General features: G+C 44.4%; 1 protein-coding gene across 2 annotated transcripts; it reads left to right on the top strand.

Annotated features, from left to right (window-relative positions):
- The first annotated feature begins 5,422 nt into the window (after window positions 1-5,422).
- CRYM (crystallin mu) lies at window positions 5,423-24,584 on the top strand. 2 transcript variants are annotated; one of them, XM_044233361.1, is made up of 8 exons: window positions 5,423-5,500; window positions 6,392-6,545; window positions 8,979-9,041; window positions 13,723-13,824; window positions 16,304-16,487; window positions 19,864-19,985; window positions 22,023-22,107; window positions 24,243-24,584. In XM_044233361.1, exons 2-8 carry the CDS (start codon window positions 6,405-6,407, stop codon window positions 24,305-24,307), a joined length of 762 nt encoding a protein of 253 aa, XP_044089296.1. In that variant the 5' UTR covers window positions 5,423-5,500; window positions 6,392-6,404; the 3' UTR covers window positions 24,308-24,584. The 2 variants fall into 2 exon arrangements, with proteins under 2 accessions (XP_044089296.1, XP_044089295.1); XM_044233360.1 differs by lacking the exon at window positions 5,423-5,500 and adding an exon at window positions 5,620-5,883.
- The last annotated feature ends 548 nt before the right edge of the window (window positions 24,585-25,132 follow it).

Raw genomic sequence — 25,132 nt, 5'->3', positions numbered from 1 at the left:
CCTCGGTGTCTTGCGACCTCTCAAAGGTGCACTAGCCCACGCGCCCACAGAAGTGCAGAGAGCGCGCCGTCTGCGCTCCAGCACCGCGCCTGCGCCCACGTGCCCAGGCGCTCGGGTCCTGGGCTTGTCCCTTCTCACCACCCATCCAACCCGCAGAAGGCCGACCCCGCTTCCGGATTTCCCAACACTCACTGCTTCCTTCTTCCTGCCCACCCCGCAGTTCGGCCACTCTCTCCAGAGGTTAGGAGGGGCGTAAGATGCTTGCCTTGGCTGCCGCACATAAGGGGACGCCAACTCAGTATTGGAGATAAATTTTTTAATTAATTTTTAATTTCCAAATTTAAAAAAAATTAAATATAAATGTGCCATAAAAGGGGCACCTGGGTGGCTCAGTGGATTTAAAGCCTCTGCCTTCGGCTCAGGTCATGATCCCAGGGTCTTGGAATAGAGCCCTGCATCGGACTCTGCTTGCCGGGGAGCCTGCTTCCCCCCCTCTCTCTGCCTGCCTCTCTGCCTACTTGTGATCTGTCAAAAAAAATAAATAAAATCTTTTTAAAAATTTTTTTTTTAAGTGCCATAAATTGCTACATGGGAGGCCAAAGCAAGAGGGAAAAATCAGGAATCCTGACCCTGTTTTTATTTAAAATTTTAATATTGTGTTCATCGTGCTTTTTTGTGTGTGTGTGTTTTAATTTTTTTCAACATTGCATAATTAAGAAGGGTTTTGGTTTTTTTTTTAATTTTAATTATTTATTTGCCAGAGAGAGAGTGTGTGCCCAAGAGAGAGCATGTACAAGCAGGGAAGAAGCAGGCAGAGGGAGAAGCAGACTCCCAACCCAACAAGGCGCCCACTGCAGGACTGGATACCTAGACCTCAGGATCATGACCCCAGCGGAAGGCAGACGCTTAACCAGCTGAGCCTCCCAGGCGTCCCTTAAAATAGTTTTTAAAAAATCTTCAGTACTGTGTATTTTGAGTTCTCAATATGTCCCTTTAATTTGGCGCTGAAAGTGATTACCTCAGCAACTGTGTTCTCCTCATCCTAGTGACAGCTCTGCCGTGCTGTCACCTTCAGTATCGTAGTGGCAGAAAATCTAAAGTGCAAGGGGCAGGGTTGGAGGGGCAGGTGGTGGAAGGGGATAACAGGGAACTTCCGGAATTCCAAAAGCAGATTTGCCCTGTCCCAGGACAAAGCCTCCGGGGAGGATAGGGAAGGGAGAGTTACACCTGTGACCTATTTACCGGCCCCTACATTACTAACAAGTTTATTAATATTCTTTTTTTTTTAAGATTTTATTTACTTATTTGACAGAGAGAGATCACAAGCAGATGGAGAGGCAGGCAGAGAGGGAGATAGAGGGAAGTAGGCTCCCTGCTGAGCAGAGAGCCCGATGCGGGACTCGATCCCAGGACCCCGAGATCATGACCTGAGCCGAAGGCAGCGGCTTAACCCACTGAGCCACCCAGGCACCCACAAGTTTATTAATATTCTTCCTAATAAGTCATTATTACTAAGAATAATCATTTTAATAATAATAAAGTAAAAAATCAATAACAGCAAATAATACTAATGTAATACTTGTTAGTAAGACACCAACCTGCTAAACACAACAAAATTATTTCATTTATGCCTCATGACAATTCTTGGTTCTAATATTATTAATATTATCTGATTTTACAGTTAAAGGGCCAAGGTGAAGTCTCTTGTACCTCCAGAATGCACAAGTGGTAGAAGCATGATCCAAATCCATACTAGCTAACCTCAGAGCCCTTTCTTGGGAATCACTAAACAAGAAGCTCCTAATCCTCTACCTGCGAGTGATTTGGTGGAGATTTCATCAGAAAAGGCATTAAAATGCCAATAAAAACTTTAGAAACAAATTGGGATATGAGGACATCTGTTACAGTGCATCACATCAATGAGTTAAACTAGGACAACGTTATGTAGTTGGTGCTTAAGCAATACACATTTCAAGTACACAGGTCCACTTCAGATTCTTTTAATAAATACAGTGCAGTATTGCAAGTGTATTTTCTCTTCCTTATGATTTTCTTACTAATATTTTCTTTTCTCTAGCTGAAGAATACAGTATACAATACAAAATACAAATTATATATTCATGGGTATGTTATGTTATCGATAAGGCTTCTGGTCAACAGTAGTTATGCTTTTGGGAGTCAAAAGATATGTGCAGCTTTTTGACAGGGTATATTGGTACTCCTAACTGCCATGTTGTTCAAGTGTCGATAGTAATTACTTCCATAAATCCCAAAATATATGTAAAACATGTAACAACCATTTCAGATGAAAGCTCTTTCTAAAGTAGGCATAAAAGGGTGTTTATTTCTATGTCACCCAAAAGCATGCTGTATCTCCCACAGCCTCAGCGAAACGATAGGACACTGGTACTTCAGTGACCCCCCCCCACCTCTGGAACATTTGGGGCAAGGGGATGTTTGTTGTACAATTGGATGGTCTACTTTCAGTCCATACCTGCAAAACCAGTTTCTAATGTAGATTCTGGATCATGCTCTATAGTTGGACATCAAACTTGTGCTGGGCACCTGGAATTCAGAGCCAACCAGCCTCCCTAAAACCACTGCTGCTACCAGCAGTCTGCGTAGGAGGAAGAAGGCTGCCCTACACTTTTATGAGGACTTCTTCCAAAGGTGGTCAAACCAGACTTTATGTTTGACAACTAAAATTTTACTAAGGACCTGGGTGACCTTACCCAAAGCCATGTAAGGAAGGTGATTTTAGATAATTCCCAGACCCTGTCTTTTAAATAGTTTTGCACTTATTTTGATGCAAATTTAAAATGGTTAAAACAGTACATTAAATCGTGTGCTAATTTTGCTCCTACTAAAGCTAAAGAAGGTATTTTAATTTTTAACAAAATACATTAAGTAAATGATAAAAGAGACATCATGAGGTGTTAGAGCCCCCACAGAACTTGGCAGTTGGACTTCTGGTATATGTGGTCACCTAAAAATTCCCTTCTACCTGCCAGGTGCTACAACTCCTGATCCCAGCCAGAGATATTGAAAAGGTTCTGGAGGGGTGCCTGGGTGGCTCAGTCAGTTAAGTGTCTGCCTTCGGCTCAGGAAATATTTTCTAACAGTTCTTCCAGCTCCAAACTTTCAAGGGTTACAAATAGTCGAATATTGCTTAATTCATGAAACAAGGGATACAAATAGTTATTTAAAGTACTTTACTAAAACACACAGCCTAGTAGAATTTAAACACCAGAGGAATATAGCTCCAATAGGACATGAGTGAAATTCTTTTATATCTATATATTTCATAGGAAGTTGGAGCACTTGGGTGTCTCAGTTGGTTAAGCTTCTACATTTGGCTCAGGTCATGATCCCAGGGTTCTGGGATGGAGCCCCACACTGGCTCCTTGCTCAATGGGAGCTCAGCCTCTGCTTGTGTGCTCTCTCTTTCTCTCTTGCACTCTCTCAAATAAATAAATAAATAAAATCTTAAAAAAAAAAAGAGAAGAGAAGTTTCTGGAGCATCGGGACTAGTAACTACTCTATGTCACTGGCCACAACAGAATTAATTCAATCATGACCAATTTTCCCAGCGCTACTTTACTGAGGACCTGGGTGATGATACCCAAAGCTTTGTAAGGAAAATCATTTGAGTTAGTGAGTATTTGGTTTTGCTTCTTTTCCCCTCAAGAATAACAGGCTGAACTCTTTATTTTCTTTATACCTCTAAATATTTTTAAAAAATTTTATTTATGTATTTGAGAGAGTATGAGAGAGCACAAGCAGGGGGAGCAGCACCCAGAGGGAGAGGCAGAAGCAGGCTTCCCGCTCAGCAGAGAGCCCGATGTGAGGCTCCATCCTAGGGCCCTGGGATCATGACCTGAGCTGAAGGCAGATGTTTAACAGACTAAGCCACCCAAGCACCCCTATGCTTCTATATTTTTTAAACCCAATGAATATGACATAATAATAACAACACAAGTAATGTCCCATAAATGTTTCTGCAATTCCAAGACCCGTGCTAAGTATATGTCATATAATTTATTGTGCCAAGACCTGTGCTAAGTATATGATATACAATTTATTTCTTCGGTAAATATTTTGACACTTCCCCCACACACTGCCTTTTATTGCAATGTGACCATTTCCTGAAAAATGTCCTACACAGCTCCCAACCCAAATATTAGAGGAGTGACAACACAAGCACTCCAACCTCCTGATCTGTCTCCCATAATACACTTTCGGTCCTCTGTTTCATCCCATACATTGGTGCAAGAATCATCTTTTTTAAACTGTCAGCTTTTTGGAGTGTGTTGTTTCTTTTCAAAGAATCACACTTCTTAGCCTTCTAGGAAAGCTTCTTGAAGCTTTCCTAGTTTTATCTTCTGGTGCTCCCCAGACATCAGCTCCCACCCCAATACACACACCCTGTTCCAACCCAGTTCTGTCTGGAAAGATACTGTTTCTAAAGACTAGACAATATTCCTTCCACCATAGGTTTCACCTAGCCTGAAGTGCCCCCTTTCTCTCTTTCTGCCAGTGTAGCTTAACTGTTAGGAGTAGAGTTCTGGAGACTGACAGATCCCAACTGATCTTATCCCTACTGATATGTTGGATGACCTTGAACAAAGCCCTTCACCTCTCAGAGCCTCAAATAGCACAGCTAAAAACACCTACCTACCTATCACAGAGGTTGTTGGATAATTCAATGAGACGATGCACATAAAATGCATGGTACAGTACTTGGTACATAATAAAGATTAGTAACCTGTTCCTGTTATCATTTGTTGTTGCTGTTGCCATTAATTTTATTTGATTTGTTCCCCATTCTTCATAAAACGTTTAAGCAATCAACGTCAAAATGATCACTTTTCTTTAAATTATCAAACATTTATTTTTTCCTATCACTGATTTGACAGCTAGAATTTAGTGCCCCGTATTGGTGGTTTCCTTCCTGTGCACCCACTATCTTATTTCCTCCTCTCTAGAACAAGCTCCTTGAAGAAAAGACCTAAATCGTCGTAAGCATTCTTAGGCATTTTGGCTCTTTGTGTGACTGAGGCCGTTACATCTTGTCCTGGAAACTTTGCCCTTTTAAAAACGTGAAGGTTAGTTGAGTTAGCCTAAAAGAAAATTGCACTTAAAGCAATCAGTGGTGTGGGATCTGGAGGTGGGAGTGGGAGTAGGAGGGAGGCTGGGATAAGGGACTCTAGGTAGGGGCAGAACTGAAAAGAAAGGATTTTTTTTTAAATAACCATCTCCTTTGATCTAAGGTCTCCTAGCAGCAGATAATAATTTAAGAAAAAGGGAGCCTCACCACCATTTGCCCTCCATCTCCCCTGCCTCCTCTTTCCCGGAGGGGACGACTGGTGGGGGTGGGGGGCGGAGGGATGGGGGGTGCCTAAGCCCTTTGCAAGTAACGTGACTACAGCTAAGCACAGGAATTGTGAAACCGGACCCAAGAATACTACCTACCAACCCACCGCCTGAACTGCGATCCTGGGTAATCCGTAGCTGGAGGGGACCCAGCTCAACCAACCGAGGCTGGCGCGGGTTGGGGGCGGGGGGAGGGGGGGCGTGGGCGGAGATCAGCATTGCTCCGCCCCTGAAGCTGGGCGGTGACCAGTAGGCGGCACCGCGGCGCGGTGCGCTCATATAGGGCGCAGCCCCAGGGAACGCGCTTTGCCCTAGCTGCAATTAGGAGGTCGGTGGCAAGATGAGCCGGGCGCCAGCGTTCTTGAGCGCAGCCGAGGTGCAAAAGCACCTCCGCAGCTCCAGCCTCCTCATCCCGCCGCTGGAGGCGGCTCTGGCCAACTTCTCCAGCGGCCCCGACGGAGGAGTTATGCAGCCGGTGCGCACCGTGGTGCCGGTGGCCAAGCACAGGGGGTGAGTGAGAAAGGCCTGGGTTAAGGGCTGGAGAAACTGGAAAGGTGGAACGGGAGGCATGCGAAGGGAGCAGCGGGAGAAAGGAAAAGAGGGCTTGCCTGCCTAATCATTGCTGGTAACAGCTGCCACCTAATATTGGCGCTAGCCACCGGTCAAGTGGACGCTTTACAGAGATTTATCTTGTTAAATTCAACACATTAACCATATAGGTAGGTATTGATAATATTTTACTGATGGGGACAATTGAGACTCAGAGAGGTGAAGTGACTTACCCAAGGTGACATAGGTAGTTAGTGGCAGAACTGGAATGGTTTTTCTCATCCAGATGGCTCTGTACTGTTGAATGTACTCGATGTACTGCCTAAAGGTAGGACAGAGGAGTGGGGGCAACGGAGGACAGTAGGGCAGTGACTGAGGAAAGAGAAAAGAAGGTATATGGGGACTTGATAGGACACCCCCAGTCTTGGTAAGAAGGGATTGAAGCTACTCACTCCCTCTCTCTTTGTAGTTTCCTGGGGGTCATGCCGGCCTACAGTGCTGCAGAGGATGCCCTGACCACCAAGCTGGTCACCTTCTACGAGGGCCACAGCACCGCCTCCACGGTCCCCTCCCATCAGGCCACTGTGCTGCTCTTTGAGCCCAGCAATGGCTCCCTTCTGGCGGTAAGCAAACTCCCTGCCCTGGGGTGAGGTGGGGCCCCTGGGCCCAGCGCTAGCCTCCGAAATTAGTTCTCTGAGTGAGCTGCGGGGAGTTTTGATTGTGACCACACGTGCCCCTGTCTGAACGATGATGATGTCTCTGGATACTAGCCACGGTGAAGATTACCTGTGAGCGTGTGTCTGTTTCTAGGCCTGCCTGAAGATGCATATAGCCCAGCACCAGAGCCCACTGTTGCTTCAAGTGTGTGACAGACAGTGTGGAAGTAACAATCTCCTCATTCCTATAAAAGCTCTTATCCTATACCAGTTACTCCAATATACAGTTTAATCAAACTCAGTAGCCAAGGAAACATTTGTTTAGTGAACCTCTGTAATGTGGAAGAAAACGAGTGTCCTGTAATCCTGGGGAGTCTTTCCTGAGAGATACACAGTAACCTGTTTTAACATTTCATGATAGCATCAAAATAGAGCAGTAATCCTTTTGCTGAGCACTTTGTATTGGCTAGGCATGGTTCTGAACACTTTACCTGTATTCACTCCCTCAATACTTAGAGCCACTCTGTGAGGTAAGTAGGAGTATTTGCCCCCATTTTACAGATGAGAAAACTGAGTCCTAGAGCAACGATGCCCATCTTACCCAGGTTTACATAGCTATACTTCAGACCTATTCAGTGTAAGTCCATGGTCCATATCCTCTGGAGACTGTGTCTCCTGCCTTTCCAACTGCCATTTACTGAGAGCTTACCATGTGCTAAGGAAGAGAAATTGATCTCAGTTATGACAATATTCCTCGATGGGAGGGTTTTTTTTAAAGATTTTATTTATTTATTTGACAGAGAGAAAGAGATCACAAGTAGGCAGAGAGGCAGGCAGGGAGAGAGGGGGAAGCAGGCTCCCTGTTGAGCAGAGAGCCCAATGCGGGGTTCGATCAGGACCCAGGACCCTGAGACCATGACCTAAGCCGAAGGCAGAGGCTTAACCCACTGAGCCACCCAGGCATCCGTTAATGATATATTCCCTATTAAATGGAGCACTATCACAAGATGCCTTCTCCCAGTGACTTAATATGTGGAGAGGTTTTTTTTTTTTGAAAGATTCTATTTATTTATTTGACAGAGAAAGAGAAATCACAAGTAGGCAGAGAGGCAGGCTGACAGAGGGGGAAGCAGGCTTCCTGCTGAGCAGAGAGCTCGATGCAGGGCTTGATCCCAGGACCCTGAGATCATGACCTGAGCCGAAGGCAGACGCTTAGCCATCTGAGCCACCCAGGAGTCCTGGGAGTTTTTAATTCACATCCCCCTCCCCCAATTTCTGTTGGAGTCCCTGAGGCTCAAAGTAGTTGAGCCCACTTTGCTTGAGGTCACTCAGCTGGTTTGTGAAAGGCCCAGGGAATCATTGCTAAACCTGTATGATCATGGGACTTGTACTCTGTACTCATGTGCTCTGTGCCCTCTACCCTGCAAGCTGGCTCTGAGACCAGGCAGTTGAGTTGTTACCAGGGACAATCTTCACTATTCCACCCAAACCTCTGGATCTTAAATCCTCCTCCCCTGAATTTCAGGCTCCCTGAGTACAGGAACCTGGCTGCACATTACTCCTCTGGAAAGACTCGCTCTTCCCAACCTACACTCATTCAAAGGAGATGACATTCATACCACCTGCCAGTGGTGGTTCCCTAGCAAAGTGGGACCACCTCGGGCTTTTAACGAAATGACAAGAACTTAAATCCTTCCTGAATCTGTTCAGTAGTAAGTGATTCACTTCCTTTTCTGTAAATCTGAGAACACTGGTGCTACCTCGTAAATTTCAACCAAGATGGCTAACTTAAAAACAGGAGGATTGTGCAAAGGATGGTGATTATATTTAGCAAGATGTAATTCAGAATCACCTGGGGAGCTTTTGAAAACAAGGATGCCTGTGTCTCTCCCTTCGAGATACAGAGTAGTTAATGTGTCTGGGCCTCTGTAACTTCACAAAGCTCCCCACATGTGTGGCAGGAGTGGAGAGCCACTGAGACAGAATTTCATGGTCCTTGAACAGATGTCAGATGACTTACTCTAATTCCTCAAATTCCTCCTTCACTTGATGCTTTGAGAAACCCAGGGCAAGAGAAGAAAATGGGCAATTCTTGAGGGCTTATCGTGTATGAGATGTTCACATTTCTGTGACTGCTTTTAAGCCTCATAAAAATCCTCTGAATGGTTGGCATTATTTCTTTGTTTTTACAGGTGAGGAAAACGGTCCTTAGAGAGTAAGATGTTTCTTCAAAGTTGCATTTCTCATTAAGTGGAAGAATTTGATCCAAATCTGATAGCAAGCCTGTGCTCTCTGTAGGATAGTGTGATGCTTCCTAGGGCTGCTCGTTTTGAGCTGCTTCTCTCTGCTTAAGTTCTGGTGAGAAGTGCCCCTTGCTCACTGTCGCTCCTTTCCTCCAAGGTCATGGATGGAAACATCATAACTGCTAAGAGAACAGCTGCAGTTTCTGCCATTGCCACCAAGGTAAGACTAGTGCCAGGCTGTACTGTTAAGGTTTGCTGGAGAGTCAGGTTGGGTGTCTCCAGCTTGAAAGCCTAAGGGAGATTTGAGGAACTTATTTTGGTATTCCTTTGGACATAGCTGGAACTCCAAATGACAAGTATGGGACATCAGGTGAACACAGTGATTCACGAAATTATTAGCTACCATTTAATGAGCACTACTGGATTCTAGGTACTCTACATACATTATTCCCAATCTTCACATCAACCTTGCAAAGTAGATATGATTATCTTCATTTGCCAGATTTAGTGAATGTGGTTCAGAGAGGTTAGGTGAGTTGCCCAAGATTGCACAGCTACTCAGTGGCAGAGCAAGAATTTAATATTTGACTTTTATGACTCCAGGACTGCTTTGTGGCGCCCATCCCACAACGCTCCTGGTAAATCAGTGTAGTTGCCACAGGTCAAAGCCAAGAAGCTAAGGGGGAGCTGAAGAGATCTGAGCAGATTCATGTATTCATTTGGCTAATACTGTCTGAGATCCTACCATGTATCAGGCACTGTTCCAAATATCAGGGATATGGCAATGTGCAAAACAGGCACGGTTGGTTAGACAATAAACAAGGTGAAAAGTTTGATTTGCCAAGAAAATAATTAACCAACAACAAATCCCTTTTGAGTTTAACAATATACTACACTATATTATATACTATACTATATTATATACTATACTCTATTATATATATAATATAATACAATATAATATGCTAGGATTTGCTTTTATTTATTTTTTTTAAAGATTTTATTTATTTATTTGACAGAGAGAAATCACAAGTAGATGGAGAGGCAGGCAGAGAGAGAGAGAGAAGCAGGCTTCCTGCCGAGCAGAGAGCCCAATGCGGGACTCGATCCCAGGACCCTGAGATCATGAATGAGCCAAAGGCAGCGGCCCAACCCACTGAGCCACCCAGGCGCCCCTAGGATTTGCTTTTAAAAACAAAACAAAACCTACTTCCAGCAGAAAACAGTGTGCTGGACAAACTAAAGCAGAATTGAGAATATTCTCAGTTGGGAGTGGTGACTCCCAAATTATCCAGGGAGGACCTCACCCCTCCCAGAAGGTGACATTTGAGTAGAGACTGAAGGAAGCAAGTGAGTGAAGAGGGGAGGGGGACACTCTTCAGGCAGAAGGGAAAGCGATGATGTTCCCAAGCAGTGTCAGGTCATCCTATAAGAAAAACAGTATTTTTAGAGCTTAGGTTAGGGTTAAGAAGAGGAGCATTGGAAAACCGGGTGTCTTCACATGAAATGGAGAAGTACAAGGTCTGATGCTAGTTTGTGACGCCTGAGCATAAAGGAAGTGTGGGATGTGGGGAGCAGCAGACACCAGGTGTTCAGATCGTGAGATGGTTAAGATTTTTTAAACGCAGGATGGGGGGAAAGATTGTGAGGATTAATCTGGTAATTGTGTAGGAAGGGAGCAGACTACAGGACACAGCTGGACGAACTGGTTTTTTTTAATTATCTCCAGACCTAACTCAGACTGAAATGATCAAGGGACTCCCTGAGGAACACATGTATGTTCAAGGGTACAATACTGCCTTACATTTGTGTGTGAAGGTCTTGTCAAAATAATTTCCAGCCCATTGTCTTGACATATCTTTGGGTTTCTGTGAGGAAAGCAAAGAAGATCTTATTGGCCTCATTTGCTGTGGGAGGAGATGGAGGCCAGGGCTTCCTGATGCCGTGTAGCTGCGGGGTCTTCCGAGGCTCAGTCCCAGGACTCCAGGGTCATAACCTGAACCGGAGGCAGATGCTTAACCACCTGAACCACCCAGGCACCCTGTGGAAACCAAACTCTTACAGCATCCAGTTACACTGTGCTTTTTTGCATTGATAAAAATCTGCACTCCCACAAGAGTTAAGAATCATTGAGCTGATGCTCAGAACTTGGGCTGAAATGTCACAGCTTTATGCCCAGGGATACAGATGGGTTATTTCAATAAGGAACAAAGGGGCTATTATACTTTTTGCCCTGGAACAGAGAATGTTTTCTTTTCTGCTTCTCTTTCATTTAGGGCTTTAGGGAGGATGAGATGTATGGGAAGTTTTCGGGCCTGACAGTCACTGTAACAACTTCTTTGCATATGGGTTGCACGTAACCTGAGTTGAGTACTCTGACATGCTTTCTAAAGATGACAGTATATATCAGGGTTTATCCCTGGCATGCATCTGTTCAACAAATATTTGAGTGCCCACCAGGGTCCAGGCCCAGTGCTCCGCATAGAGCATAGAATGGTGAGCTAAACATTGGGCGCCTGGGTGGCTCAGTGGGTTAAGCCGCTGCCTTCGGCTCAGGTCATGATCTCAGGGTCCTGGGATCGAGGCCCGCATCGGGCTCTCTGCTCAGCAGGGAGCCTGCTTCCTTCTCTCTCTCTGCCTGCCTCTCTGCCTGCTTGTAATCTCTCTCTGTCAAATAAATAAATAAAATCTTTAAAAAAAAAAAAAAAAAAAAAGAATGGTGAGCTAAACAGTACCTGCCATCATGGAACACAGAGTCCATTTGCGGAAACTGATATTAACCCAAAGATCATACCAACAAATGTAAAATCACAACCCTGACAAATACATTGAATGCAAGAGAAGAAATGCTGTGAGAGCGTATAACAGAAGGCCTGTTGAATTTGGGAAGGCTTTTCCTGTATAAAGGATATCTGAACAGAAATTTGAAGTTTAGTAGGAATTACTTGTAAGGGACAGAAAGGAAAGTATTCCATGAAGAGGAAAATCTATGCAAAGGCCCTGTGGTTGATGGAAGTACATGTTCTTGGGACTCTGCAAAGAAGCTGGTGTGGCTAAAGGACAGGAAGTGCAGGGGAGCATTTCTTAAGTGGGAGCTGGAGACATGGCAAGGCTAGACGGACACAGTGCTATTCATTAGCAGACGCCGATGACACACACACTTTCAAACTCTACCATAAGAAACCTACCAGATTCATATACATGTTTTTTTATTATCTGCATGCTTTGGTGAAAGAATGAAGTACCATTAGTCCTCTTCTTTTTTTAAAATAAATCTTACAAAAGTTATACTATTTAGGGAAAGGGATGTAACCCTTTCCCTAAATTGTATGCATTACAATTGTATAATTATACAATTAACATTGTATAATTGTAACATTATTACCAAGGCAACAAATTATCAAGACAACAATCAGAATTAAAGATTTAGTTTCAGAAGTTGAAGGTTACTTTTACAGGACACTACAACAATTTCTGAAACCCAGGCATACTTCTTAGAATAGATTCATATTAACTGAGAACAGAAAAAACGATTGATTTAGTTAAGTAAAAATCAGCCAATTCTCCTCGTTGTGTAAGAACATAAGATTGAGGGGTTCTGTGGATATTGTAATTCTGAAAATGTTTCAAATCAGATACTTTGAATGCTATTTTATGGCACAAAATGATATCTCCCCTTTTGCAGCTATAGGAGAGATGAACATCTGCTCGTATTTCTGAGACTCCGTTTTGCTAGTAATTAATAATTCAAGAGACTTTCACTTTTAAGATTACATTCCAGAAATGCTATAATTAACATTGTAAGAAAGAGCAGGCCCAAGGAACTAAAATCTGCTACATGAGATAGAGAAACAGCTAAAGAGGGTCTTGCTTAATATGGATGGTTTGAGGAGCAAGTGATATCCTCTATGCCAGTAGTTCTCCACACAGAATGATTTTGCCTCTGGCCCCAAGGACATCGAGGAGTGGGAGACATTTTTGGTTGTCACAGCTAAGGAAGGTAGGGGATACTGCATCTAATGCATAGTTAGGGAAGCTGCTGAACAATCTGTAAAGCATGGGATGACCCAGCCCCCCACCCCAGCCAATGGGGAATTATCCAGCCTAAATGTCAGTAGTGCTGAGGTTTAACAAACCTCACTTGATTTCTTATGCATAGTTGTAGGTATGTGCTAAATCTGTGCACATGAGACCATCTCTGTCCTCATGGGCTCATAGACCAGGACAAGAAAATGACTCTGTAAATAAATAAGCATTGTGAAGTGGTAACTTCACCCAGGGAGGTCAGAATGACTTCACTGGAGAGGTGACACTTGATGGAAGGTGATCATAAATCCCACTCCCAAACACGGACACACAGACATCCAGAGCATGTGCCACAGAGGCTGGCTCTACATGGAGGCTGAGCCATGGATTCTAGGTAGCTTTTCAGAGTAACTCGGGGCTCTGAGAAGTGGGTGTAGCTTCTCATGTCCCCAAGACAGGGCAGCCCAGGAGAACAAATGTGGGTTTTGGAGAATCAAATACATGGTTTTGGAGCCTCAGGGTGCCATTTCTTAGTTGTAGGACTCTGAGCAAGTTCCTTAATCCGTCCAGACCCCGATTTCTTTATCTGGAAGAGGAAGATAAAAGTAGGAGTGTCTAGCTCATGGGGTCCTTGGCTGGACTAAATGAGATCGGGAGGATAAAGCATTGGTATATACTGGGTGCTCAGTGAAGGCTCCTTCCTCCTCTCCACACGCCACAGAGGGGAAACTGAAACATAAAATGCCATCTCCTTCATTGCCTGAGATAGTGAGGGAGATGAAGATAGGGCATTAGGCACCTGATGTTCAAACTGTATCTGTTCTTCATCTGGCCGCTATTTCTTCCTTGACCTTCACCTCGTTTCTCTCCCATAGTTTTTGAAACCACCCAGCAGTAAAGTGTTGTGCATCCTTGGGGCTGGAGTCCAGGCCTACAGCCACTACGAGGTCTTCACAGAGCAGTTCTCCTTTAAGGAGGTAAGTCCAGGAAGCTTGAGGGAGAAGAGGGGAGGGAGCAGTTGGGGCCTTTATCTCTACTCCTTCACTGCAACGACGTGGGCTATTCTGAAATAGGTCAAGTCTGATCTCATTTAATGACTCGCCCAGAAGTCCCGTTGGAGGCAAAGAGACCTGAATCACCTGTCTCCAGTTTCCCATTCTTAGGGTATGCCAGAGGATGCAGCAAGCCCACTTGGTTAAAAGATTGTGTTACATCCATTGTATACATTCAGTTTTCCTTTCTGTCCCTCTCTGTGCTTCTCTAAGGAGACTCTGGGATTTTTTTAGGCATTCATGGGTATGGACACACAAACTTGGAACGAGGCCTAGAGGGCAAGAGACCACAGCACCCTGCCTCCATAGCCCCAGTGCTGGTCTGCCTTTGCCCCAGTTATGCCTCCCACTTCTTATGGGAACATTTTATGCTTTTATTTTTTGCACATATGTGAGAGAGGTAGGGAAGATTTAAAATATGGCATTTTTAAAAATTTTTTTTATTTCTTAAGATTTTATTTATTTGAGGGGCACCTGGGTGGCTCAGTGGGTTAAGCCGCTGCCTTCGGCTCAGGTCATGATCTCAGGATCCTGGGATCGAGTCCCGCATGGGGCTCTCTGCTCAGCAGGGAGCCTGCTTCCTCCTCTCTCTCTCTCTCTGCCTACTTGTGATCTCTCTCTGTCAAATAAATAAATAAAATCTTGAAAAAAAAAAGATTTTATTTATTTGAGAAAGTGAGCGAGCTCAGGTAGGAGGAGGGGCAGATGAAGAGGGAGAAGCAGACTCCCCACTGAGCAAGGACTCCCCAAGCAGGGCTCCATCCCAGAATCCTGGAATCAGGACCTGAGCCAAAGGCAGATGCTTAACAGATTGAGCCACCCAGGTGCCCCAATATGACATTTTAAAAAAATGACTTATTTTTTTTTATAAAGATTTTATTTATTTATTTGACAGAGAGAGGTCACAAGTAGGCAGAGAGGCAGGCAGAGAGAGGGGAAGGGAAGCAGGCCCCCCGCTGAGCAGAGAGCCCGATGCAGGACTCGATCCCAGGACCCCGAGATCATGACCTGAGCCGAAGGCAGCGGCTTAACCCACTGAGCCACCCAGGTGCCCCAAAAAATGACTTATTTACTCATTTGAGACAGAGAGAGAGAAAAAACATGGAGGAGGAAGGGGCAAAGGGAGAGAGAGAATCAAGCAAGCAGACTCCCCACTGAGCAAGGATTCCCTAAGCAGGGCTTGATCCCACAACCCTGAGATCATGACCTGAGCTGAAATCAAGAGTCCGCCCTCAGTGGATTGAGCCACCCAGGCATTCCTTAAAATACGACTTTTTAATGATAAAAATAATACCCCTGCTTTGGCAAATATCGACTGTAAGGAAGAACAAAGAAAAATGCCTTTTATCTGTTTTCAAAGATAAGCAGTTACCTCTTTCCAGTCCTCTCTTTAGTTTTTCATAAAGTAGTGTCCATCATGTTAGATATACCCAGTTGTATATCCTATCTTTTCATGAAATGTGCTAACATCATCACTTTGCAAGTTACCCATTTTTTATATCCACTTGCATCATTTTTTATCGAGAAGGGTGCTGTGGGTAACCATTCTCCTTTGATAGGGTATGCTGTATTCTTTTTTATCTTGGTTGATGAACTTGGGCATAACATTTACTTCTGTATTTCTTACCTTTCCTTTTGGGGGATGCTTTAGGCCTTGTTTTCTGTTGAGGGTCGACAACCCCCACTCCTCGCTTGCAAGTTGGCTAAGCGAGCCAGCAAGTCCCCGCCACCTGGTGAGGCGAACGAACCGGCTTCTGCCAGCGTCTGCCAGGACTCTAACTAGCCACTACTCCTGACATTTTCATCCCCTGCACTCCTCACTGCTCAAACCCTTCTTGTTTTCAACCCCCTGCCTCCCCTTCAGAGATCAAGTTATTCCACACACAGTGCTGTCCTAGAAGCCCACATCTGCTCGGACTCCTTTACAGTCTCAATCACAAGGTGGGAATTGGATGCCGACCGTGCCCAGTTATCATGTGCATTTTGTAGACCTGAAAACTTGGGCTGCGTGAGGTTGAGTCATTTCAGGAGTGAGCAGTATGGGACAGAGTGAGGATTGATTCCAAGCCTTCCTAGCTCCACAATTTGCTCTGCTAAAGATTAGGTTATGTAGCTATTAAGCTACAGAAGCTGGGTATTCCTGGCTAGAACTAAAAGACTGTCCCTGCTTCTTGCAAGGAGAAAGGAGTAGAGAAAGGTCATTTTCAAATATTTGGTCAGGTGTCTGCCGCAATCAATGCTGTGCCCTTGGTCAGACGTTCTTTCTCCGTAGGACATGATTTAAATAACCAAAGCCCTTACCCTAGAGAGGCTCATCTTTCCCCGGGTACTCCTGGGCTGGATGAAACTTAAACAGCCAAACAATCATGACACCAGTGTCCCTCTTGTTACCCCCTCAACGAAGGTGAGGATATGGAACCGCACCAAAGAAAATGCAGAGAAGTTTGCGGACACGGTTCAAGGAGAGGTAGAGGTCTGTTCATCGGTCCAGGAGGCTGTGACAGGAGCAGATGTGATCATCACGGTCACCATGGCAACGGAGCCCATTTTGTTTGGTGAATGGGTGAAGCCTGGGGCTCACATCAATGGTAAGCAGAATGGCTCCGTGAGCGTGGGTAGGTGGTGACCAGAGTTGTCCCTTAGGCTGGACCGAGTGGCTGCATCTGCAGAGCTTTTTGACTCATGCAGAACGGCCAAGCCTTTTAAGGTCTTCAGAAACATGTGAGCCCCGAAAACAATATTCGCTCAAAAATATGAAACAAAAGTCACAAGCCTGAAACTTACAACAAATTTAATTAAAGTTCCATAAAAGGTGGGACGCCTGGGTGGCTCAGTTGGTTAAGCAGCTGCCCTCGGCTCAGGTCATGATCCCAGCGTCCTGGGATCGAGTCCCACATCGGGCTCCTTGCTCGGCAGGGAGCCTGCTTCTCCCTCTGCCTCTGCCTGCCACTCTGTCTGCCTGTGCTCGCTCTCTCTCCCTCTCTCTCTGACAAATAAATAAATTTAAAAAATTAAAAAAAAAAAAAAAAGTTCCATAAAAGGTAACATTATGGCAGGTGGTCAGGCACCGCTAAGTTCATAAATGTATTGAAATTTAAATCACAAAAGCCACATGAGTCATTCTTTCTTAACAATACTTAGAATCATCCCCCGCCCTCCCTCAAAAAAGTTTTTTTACTACAGCACAAAAGACATTCCTTGTGACTTGTGGGCGCTCATTAGCATGCGTGCTGGAATGGGTGAGACTCCAAACATAAGAGTTCTTGGGGCTTCTGAAGTTTTGGAGATTTTTCTGAAGATTTGAACTGGGGCGATCTACCCTCACAGCCCAAGCTCTTAAATTCCGTTCTATATTATCCTCCAGTAAGAAGACTGGAGTCTGTGCATAGCGAGGCAAATACTAGAGATTTAAACATGTTATTGGTTTTATGTTTTAGTGACAAGCACATGGTGTGAACTCAGAAGCTGAGATTTCTGTACCTACTGGCAGATGAGCAGGCAGGAGCCAAGATTACACATTCTATCCCCAATGTGTATTGAGTTCCTACCATGTGCCAGGCACTGTTCTAGATGCTGGGCAGGCCAGAATAAGCCACACTCAAGGTTACTGCCTTCCTGGTGCTTGCATTCTAGGGAGGGGGAATAGATAACAAACAGATAAACAACAGATGAAACAAATAGATGGCTCCAGCTAAAGATTAATTTCTGTGGAGTAGACAAAAGTGTGGCACCTCTGAGGAATGGGCCAAAGTGAAGTGAAGGTCTCAGTGGGACATGGCTTCAGGGAATAAGTAGACAAGAGATGGGTGAGTCCTGGCTTTATGGACACTAGCCCCCTTTTCTGGAAGGTCATCGGAAATCACGAGAAACCCATTCTTGGAGAAACGGACAAGAGCTGAATCTTCAGCAAGATGGGATTGATTTTTTTTTTTTTCCCCAGCCTAAAACAGCATGTACTTATTACCTGGCAGTTTCTGTGGTTTCAGAAGGCTGGGCAGGGGTCAGCTGGGTCCTCTGCTCACACAAGGGGGAAATCAAGGTGTTGTCCAAGCTTCGGTCTCAGCTAGAAGCCAGACCCCTGTTCCAGGCTCAGGTAGGACAAGAGTGCTGGCTTCCTGGGGGCGAATCTCAGCTTCTAGAGGCCGCCCACGTTCCCTGTAATGTGGATGCTCCATTTTCGGTGCCAGCAACAGGGAATCTCTCTCACACTGTGAATCTCCAGGAAGGGCTGCCTCAATTGTGAGTCAAGGCATCTCTTCTGCGTCCCTAGCCTAAAGACAAAATTGGTTTGTGTGTTTACAGAGGCATCACATATACTTCAGATGAGTATGTTACCAGTGCGGTTGACAGAGAAATACCAGCAACAGATTTTACTTATTTTGCAGCTTGGCTAAGAGACAGGCCCAATTCCACCCTCGCCTGCATTTCGCTCATCCTGTCCCCGCACCACTGTCCCCCTCCCCCAGCCAGGGTCTGACCCTCACCCAATCTAGCTTCACTGAAGCAAGGCCAGGGTCCAGTGTAAGTCAGGCCCCTCCCTTTGCTGCCTGGCTCACCTCCATCTGCCCAAGTGGCCTCCCACAGCCCTTTGAGAACTCGCCCTGCTCAGAAGAATTGGGGCAGGGGAGGGTTGGGGGGAGACCCAAGTGCCATGAGAAGGGATGGCCTGAGAAAACAGGGTTTTTCCCACCAGCTTATGATTTATTTACAAGCTTCATTTGGTTCATGCTTTTGTTCTGTAGAACTCCTCACCCAAATGACCTTCAAGGACATTTTTACACCACTCTCTTTGAAAATTAGAGGGAGGGACAACAGCAGGAGCGGGGGCAAGTAGGGAAAACTGGACGCAGTGTGAGAAGGCACATAATATGTTGGCGTGAGGCTTTGTAGTGGTTTCCAAAGACTAGTTGGCCATGGGCTGCTTCCAGCCAGCAGATGTGTTTTGTTTGGACCATAGCATGCTCTAAAAATCAAGAAATAACACTTGCAAATAGATTTCCTGCTTCTCTTTTAAGAAAAAAGGGGAAAAAATGAGGAAGGGGAGACTAATGGCAGCCCTGCTTTCTCACATGGCCTCAATTAGCTTGAGCTGAAGGATGCTTGCCCTCTTTACACGGGCCGGCTTTCTTCTGTGAACTTAGGTCCCCACCATTTCTAGTGCAGTCCCTCTGACCAGCCCCGCAGGCATGTGGTGGTGGCCTCTGCATTGTCTTATCTGCCAGGAGGCATGTTTCCTTGGATTCTTCATTAAACTCCTGGGCTCTCTGCAAAGGACATGAAATCTCGGGGCCAGGATGGGGCCAGTTTTCTCTTGATCAGGGTTTCTCCGTGACGCTGGTGCTGGGCTCTTTTGTCAAAGTTAAGAGAGACATGGTTAGGGGTGACGAATGAGAATGATTCAGGAGGAAGCAGCTCGGCCGAAGACGGAGAAGAATGGGGTATGAATAAGCGGCGGGTGATGTCTCTGTTTCAGGGTTTTTGTCCAGAAGTCGCTGCCCCGGATAAACAGAAGAGGCGTGGAATGCATGGCTCCCTCTGAGTCGTTAGGTGCACTTATCAGAGACAGAACTGTGGCAGGCACCTTCACTTCTTTGAACTTCTGTGTGTGCATCTTTTAAGTGAGAATCAGACACGAAGCGTACTTGTAAGGGCTATAAATAATATGTGTGAAACATCCCACGGCTAGGAGGCAACCAATAAATGAATGCTAAGTTGCTTCAAAATCTTTTAGAAAGATCATGATATGAAATGAAAGAAAGAAAAAAAAAAAAAAAACGGGCGTTCTTACTGATGAGTGTTCATTCTTGCTGATCGGGAGGGGTTGGCATTGGGAAAGGCGGCACCCCAAATCTGAATGTTCTCATGTGTCCTAGGTCACCGCTTTCCCCCTCTCCTTCTTCCGTTCTTTGGCACGTGTCCTTTGTCACTGTTTCTGGGCTCACGGTCTGTTTTGCTGTCTCTTAGCCATCGGAGCCAGCAGACCCGACTGGAGAGAGCTGGATGATGAGCTGATGAAACAGGCTGTGCTTTATGTGGACTCCCATGAGGCTGCCCTGAAAGAGTCCGGAGATGTCCTCTTGTCGGGGGTGAGCCCCTCCTCCTGGGAGGCTGCTGTCCAGCAGGCTTCAGTGGGATCCCAGGGTTCCATTAACCTCCCCTTCCATTTGGACTGCTCCAAACCTCAGTCACCCCCACCTCTTTTGGGGGTTGGGGAGGGGGAAAAATTGGCAGCTCCTAAAACATCTCTCAACCCTTTCTAATCCCAGTCTAGGGTAATGTGGCTATTATGGTGTTGACATGTGTTTTCCTGTCCCCTTTGCTTGGGGAGAGCAGCTTGACGGATTTTTTCCGTCAGACTGAGTTGTCCTATAAGGCGGTAAGATTGGGAGATAAGTGCCTGGAAACCTTCCCAGTGTGGCCAACAACACAGGACTGGGTTGGCCACTTTCTGGCCTCATTCTTTTGTAAACAGAGCATAGGATCAAGAAGAGGGCTGCCAAAATGAGTGTTCAGATAAGAACATGCTGATTTCCTCACTGACATACCGTCTTGGCCAGACATTCCCCCAGCCACAAACTTATATCTCGACATTCATGGTATCACAAAGACAGATGCTATGCAAATAGCATATTATTATTTATATATATATCATATATTATATGTTATTTATATTATTATATTATTATATAAATAATATATTATATATATTATTTACATATAAATAAATATATATTTATTATATATTATTTAAATATATAGAAATATATTATTACACTTGATCTTAGCCAAAAGGCCGAGAAGCGATAGAAATATATTATTTATATATATTATTTAAATATATATTTATTATTTATTATATATTATTTAAATATATAGAAATGTTATTCATATATATTAAGTATATATTTATATACTTATTATATATTATTTTAATATATTTAAATATATATTATTTAAATGTATACATTTATTTTTATTTATTTATTTATATTAAATATATATTTTTTCCCAATTTATTTATTTTCAGAAAAACATTATTCATTATTTTTTCACCACACCCAGTGCTCCATGCAAGCCGTGCCCTCTATAATACCCACCACCTGGTACCCCAACCTCCCACCCCCCCACCACTTCAAACCCCTCAGACTGTTTTTCAGAGTCCATAGTCTCTCATGGTTCACCTCCCCTTCCAATTTACCCAAATTCCCTACTCCTCTCTAACGCCCCTTGTCCTCCATGCTATTGGTTATGCTCCACAAATAAGTGAAACCATATGATAATTGACTCTCTCTGCTTGACTTATTTCACTCAGCATAATTTCTTCCAGTCCCATCCATGTTGCTACAAAAGTTGGATATTCATCCTTTCTGATGGAGGCATAATACTCCATAGTGTATATGGACCACATCTTCCTTATCCATTCATCCTTTGAAGGGCATCTTGGTTCTTTCCATAGTTTGGCGATCGTGGCCATTGCTGCTATAAACATTGGGGTACAGATGGCCCTTCTTTTCACGACATCTGTATCTTTGGGGTAAATACCCAGGAGTGCAATGGCAGGGTCATAGGGAAGCTCTATTTTTAATTTCTTGAGGAATCTCCACACTGTTCTCCAAAGAGGCTGCACCAACTTGCATTCCCACCAACAGTGGAAGAGGGTTCCCCTTTCTCCACATCCTCTCCAACACATGTTGTTTCCTGTTTTGTTAATTTTGGCCATTCTAACTGGTGTAAGGTGATATCTCAATGTGGTTTTAATTTGAATCTCCCTGAGTACTAATGATGATGAACATTTTTTCATGTGTCTGATAGCCATTTGTATGTCTTGATTGGAGAAGTGTCTGTTCATATCTTCTGCCCATTTTTTGATGTGTATACATTTATTTTTATTTATTTATTTATATTAAATATATATTTATTTTTTAAATTAAATAAGCATACATATGCCTATTTATGATATATGCTTATTTATTTTTTTTTAATGGGGAAAGCCAGTTTACATATGGTCTTTTTGTCAAGTTTCTCCCTTACCCAGTGGTGGCTGCCCTCCCTGTCCTCCCTCAGAATGTGGCTGGAGTGGACATTGGCTCCATGGCCTAGGTCAGTGTGTGTTTGTTTCCCAGGCCGAGATTTTTGCTGAGCTGGGAGAAGTGGTGAAGGGAGTGAAACCAGCACTCTGTGACAAGACCACGGTGTTCAAGTCTTTGGGTAAGGACTCTACCTCCCAGGACATATATCCAACCAGAGCACAGCGCAGATTTGCCCACTGGTGGAAAAAGGAATGAGTCACCTGACTCAACAGCTGAGTTATAAAATCCGTCACTTGGGTCAATTATTTACATGTCTTAGAATAGTAGGTAAGCCCAGGAACTCTGAAACTGGGTGGTCCTGGGCTTCCCTTTTCTGCCACTCCCTGGACATGCGTCCTTGGGCAAGGGACCTCACCTCACCTGTCTGAGCCATGGTCTCTTCACTGCTTGTTACCTCTAGTGTTTATGAGAATTCAGTGATGTGTATGTACAATGATTTGCACATAGCAAGTGTGAGCAGTAAATCATTTAGACTTAGATCTAAATTAAAGTCAGAAGAATCAAATAAGATTAAAAACAGAGAGGGAGACAAACCATGAGACTGAATCATAAGAAACAAATTGAGGGTTGCTGGAGGGGTGGGGGGATGGGGAGATGGGGTAACTGGGTGATGGGCATTAAGGAGGACATGAGAGGTAATGAGCACAGGGTGCTATACACAACTGATGAATCACTAAACTCTACTCCTGAAGTTTATAATACACTAGGTGTTAACTACCTTAAATTTAAATAAAACTAAAACAATAATAATATAGATGAAAGCCAGAAGAAAGTATCCATCAGAGGTGGGGGTGGGGGATAAAGTTGTTATAAGACAGAGAGCTTAAGAGAAAGAGCAAGGAGACCCACGGGAAGAGACCCACACAGGAAGTATAACCTGAGACCCCTTTTTTCCCTTCCCCTCGTACCCTCCTGCTTGCTGACTGGAGAAGGGCTTCCATGGGGAGCCTCGTTACCACCAGAGTTGTGCAGGCAGAAGCCCAACCAAGGGCAGGCTCCCTGTGGCCGGTCTGCCCCTGAGCGCGGCCTCTCCACCCCAGCAGACCTAAGGACATGGACACATGTAGTAACAGAGCTGATAATTTGCTGATACATCTAAAATACTGAAAGACACCCAAATCGGTTGATAAGTAGTTGCTGCCCTGAGCCCCTCAGGGATGCCATCTGCCATCTCTCAAGATCTCCCCTATTTCCTAGTATCAAGCACCTAAAGCTTTTTTTTTTTTTTTAAGATTTTATTTATTTATTTGTCACAGAGAGAGATCACAAGCAGGCAGAGAGGCAGGCTGAGAGAGAGGAGGAAGCAGGCTCCCTGCTGAGCAGAGAGCCTGATGTGGGGCTCCATCCCAGGACCCTGGGATCATGACCTGAGCCGAAGGCAGAGGCTTTAACCCACTGAGCCACCCAGGCACCCCTGCTGTACCCTTTTTGAGCAATGCTTGTTTTCTTGCTTTGGGGATTGGTTTATTGACACATTTTTTCATCTAGCAAGTGCATATTAAATACTTATTATGTATTAGAATCTGTACTGGGGGCAGGGGTGTCTATGAAAATTAATAAAAATCAGCCCCTGTCCTTGGAGAACATATACCCACTTGAGGTGAAGTTATGTATCCAAAATAGCAAGGCAAGTGGGGTTGCTGAAGGATGTAGGGATTGGACTAGACCAAGGATCCACAAACGATAGCCTGTGGGCCATACCAAGCCCATCACCTGTTTTTATCCTGCCTTCAAACTAGGAAAGTTTTCTTATGAAATGACTGGGAAAAAAAATAATAAAGGAAGACTATTTTATGACAGATGAAAATTATATGAAATTCAAACTTCTGTGTCCATAAAGAAAATTGTATTGGAACATGGCCAGGCTCATTTGTTTACCTCTCTGGTAGGACTGCTTTTGCATTACAATGGCAGACTTAATTCCAAGACACCACAGGGCCTGCAAAACCTACACATGTACCATCTGGACCCTTATAGAAAGTTTTCTGGCCCCTGAACTCAACTTTGAAGGACCCTTAAAATGTGTTTAGTGGGCATTGCTCACTTAGCATCGTTTCCCTGACCCCCCCCCATGCCCCCCATCCCCTCACAGACCTCTCAAGCCTAAGCTCACCTCTGGATATCAGTCCGTGTTTCCCCCGACAGGCATAAGTAGCACGGACAATGTATTAGGAAACTGCAAGTCACAGGGCCTGGGCTGTGCCAGGAAAAGTTGTTCTGACAAAAAATGAACCACATTTCTGTCCATTTCAGGAATGGCGGTGGAAGACATGGTTGCAGCCAAGCTAGTGTATGAATCCTGGTCATCTGGTAAATAAAACAAAGGAACTTTCCATTGAGGTAGAAGCTACGGCTCAAGGGATGTTGTTATCAGCTGTCTTGCGATTTCTAGATCAAATGAGGGAGCCCCGTGCCTAGTGAGCTATAGTTTTGAGCTTATCATATCTTATACCTTAAATAATAAGATCCCCATTTGTGTGTGTAGCAAAACTAGGTGGCCATTTCTTCTGTTACATCTGTTTATAGTAATACTCCCTTTCCCCTGTATTTCACTGCATTTTGTAATTCCTTGAAATAAAGCATTTCCAATTCTGCTGTTGTTGCTTTGGTCATTTCTGTGTTTCATGGCAAAGAAAGTGAGGGGAGCATCTGCTTCCATTCACTCCCTGGGGGAGTTTCACTGACTATAATTAAATTTATTTCTATTTTTTAAATTAGCATACAATTCTTATACCAGTGTGAAGTACACAATTCAGTGCTTTTTAGCATGCTTACCATCAAGACTCTCTAATTCCAGAACATTTCAGCACTCCCAAAAAGAACCCTGTACTCAATAGCAGTCACTCCATTTTCTCCCTTCTTCCCAGCCCTGCCAACCACTGATCTACTTTCTATCTTTATGGACTTTCCTCCTCTGGACATTTCACATAAATGGAATCATACATTATGTAGACTTTCATTTCTGGCTTTTTATAATTTAAATCTCAAGAAACAGTAGAGCTTCTATATTGGCCAAGACTCCTTTGGTCACAAATGGTAGCGACCACAACCCAAACTACCTTAGGCAGAATGAATGAAAGAGGAGTGGAATGTATTGTCTCTAGTATTTAAGAAGAACACATGTAACAGGTCATAAGCTACAG

This window comes from Neovison vison, chromosome 14 (genome assembly GCF_020171115.1).
Source record: "Neovison vison isolate M4711 chromosome 14, ASM_NN_V1, whole genome shotgun sequence".
Classification (NCBI taxonomy): domain Eukaryota; kingdom Metazoa; phylum Chordata; class Mammalia; order Carnivora; family Mustelidae; genus Neogale; species Neogale vison.
The sequence above is the reverse complement of the archived record's forward strand: the minus strand, read 5'-3'. Positions and strand labels throughout refer to the sequence as shown.

What these genes read in the sequence shown, in the direction of transcription:
- CRYM (XM_044233360.1), top strand. Translation starts at nt 5,714, where the DNA reads ATGAGCCGGGCGCCAGCGTTCTTGAGCGCAGCCGAGGTGCAAAAGCAC. An exon ending in AGCAGTTCTCCTTTAAGGAG is followed by an intron (nt 13,825 to 16,303) that starts GTAAGTCCAGGA and finishes CCCTCAACGAAG; the next exon opens with GTGAGGATATGGAACCGCAC. An exon ending in CACGGTGTTCAAGTCTTTGG is followed by an intron (nt 22,108 to 24,242) that starts GTAAGGACTCTA and finishes TGTCCATTTCAG; the next exon opens with GAATGGCGGTGGAAGACATG.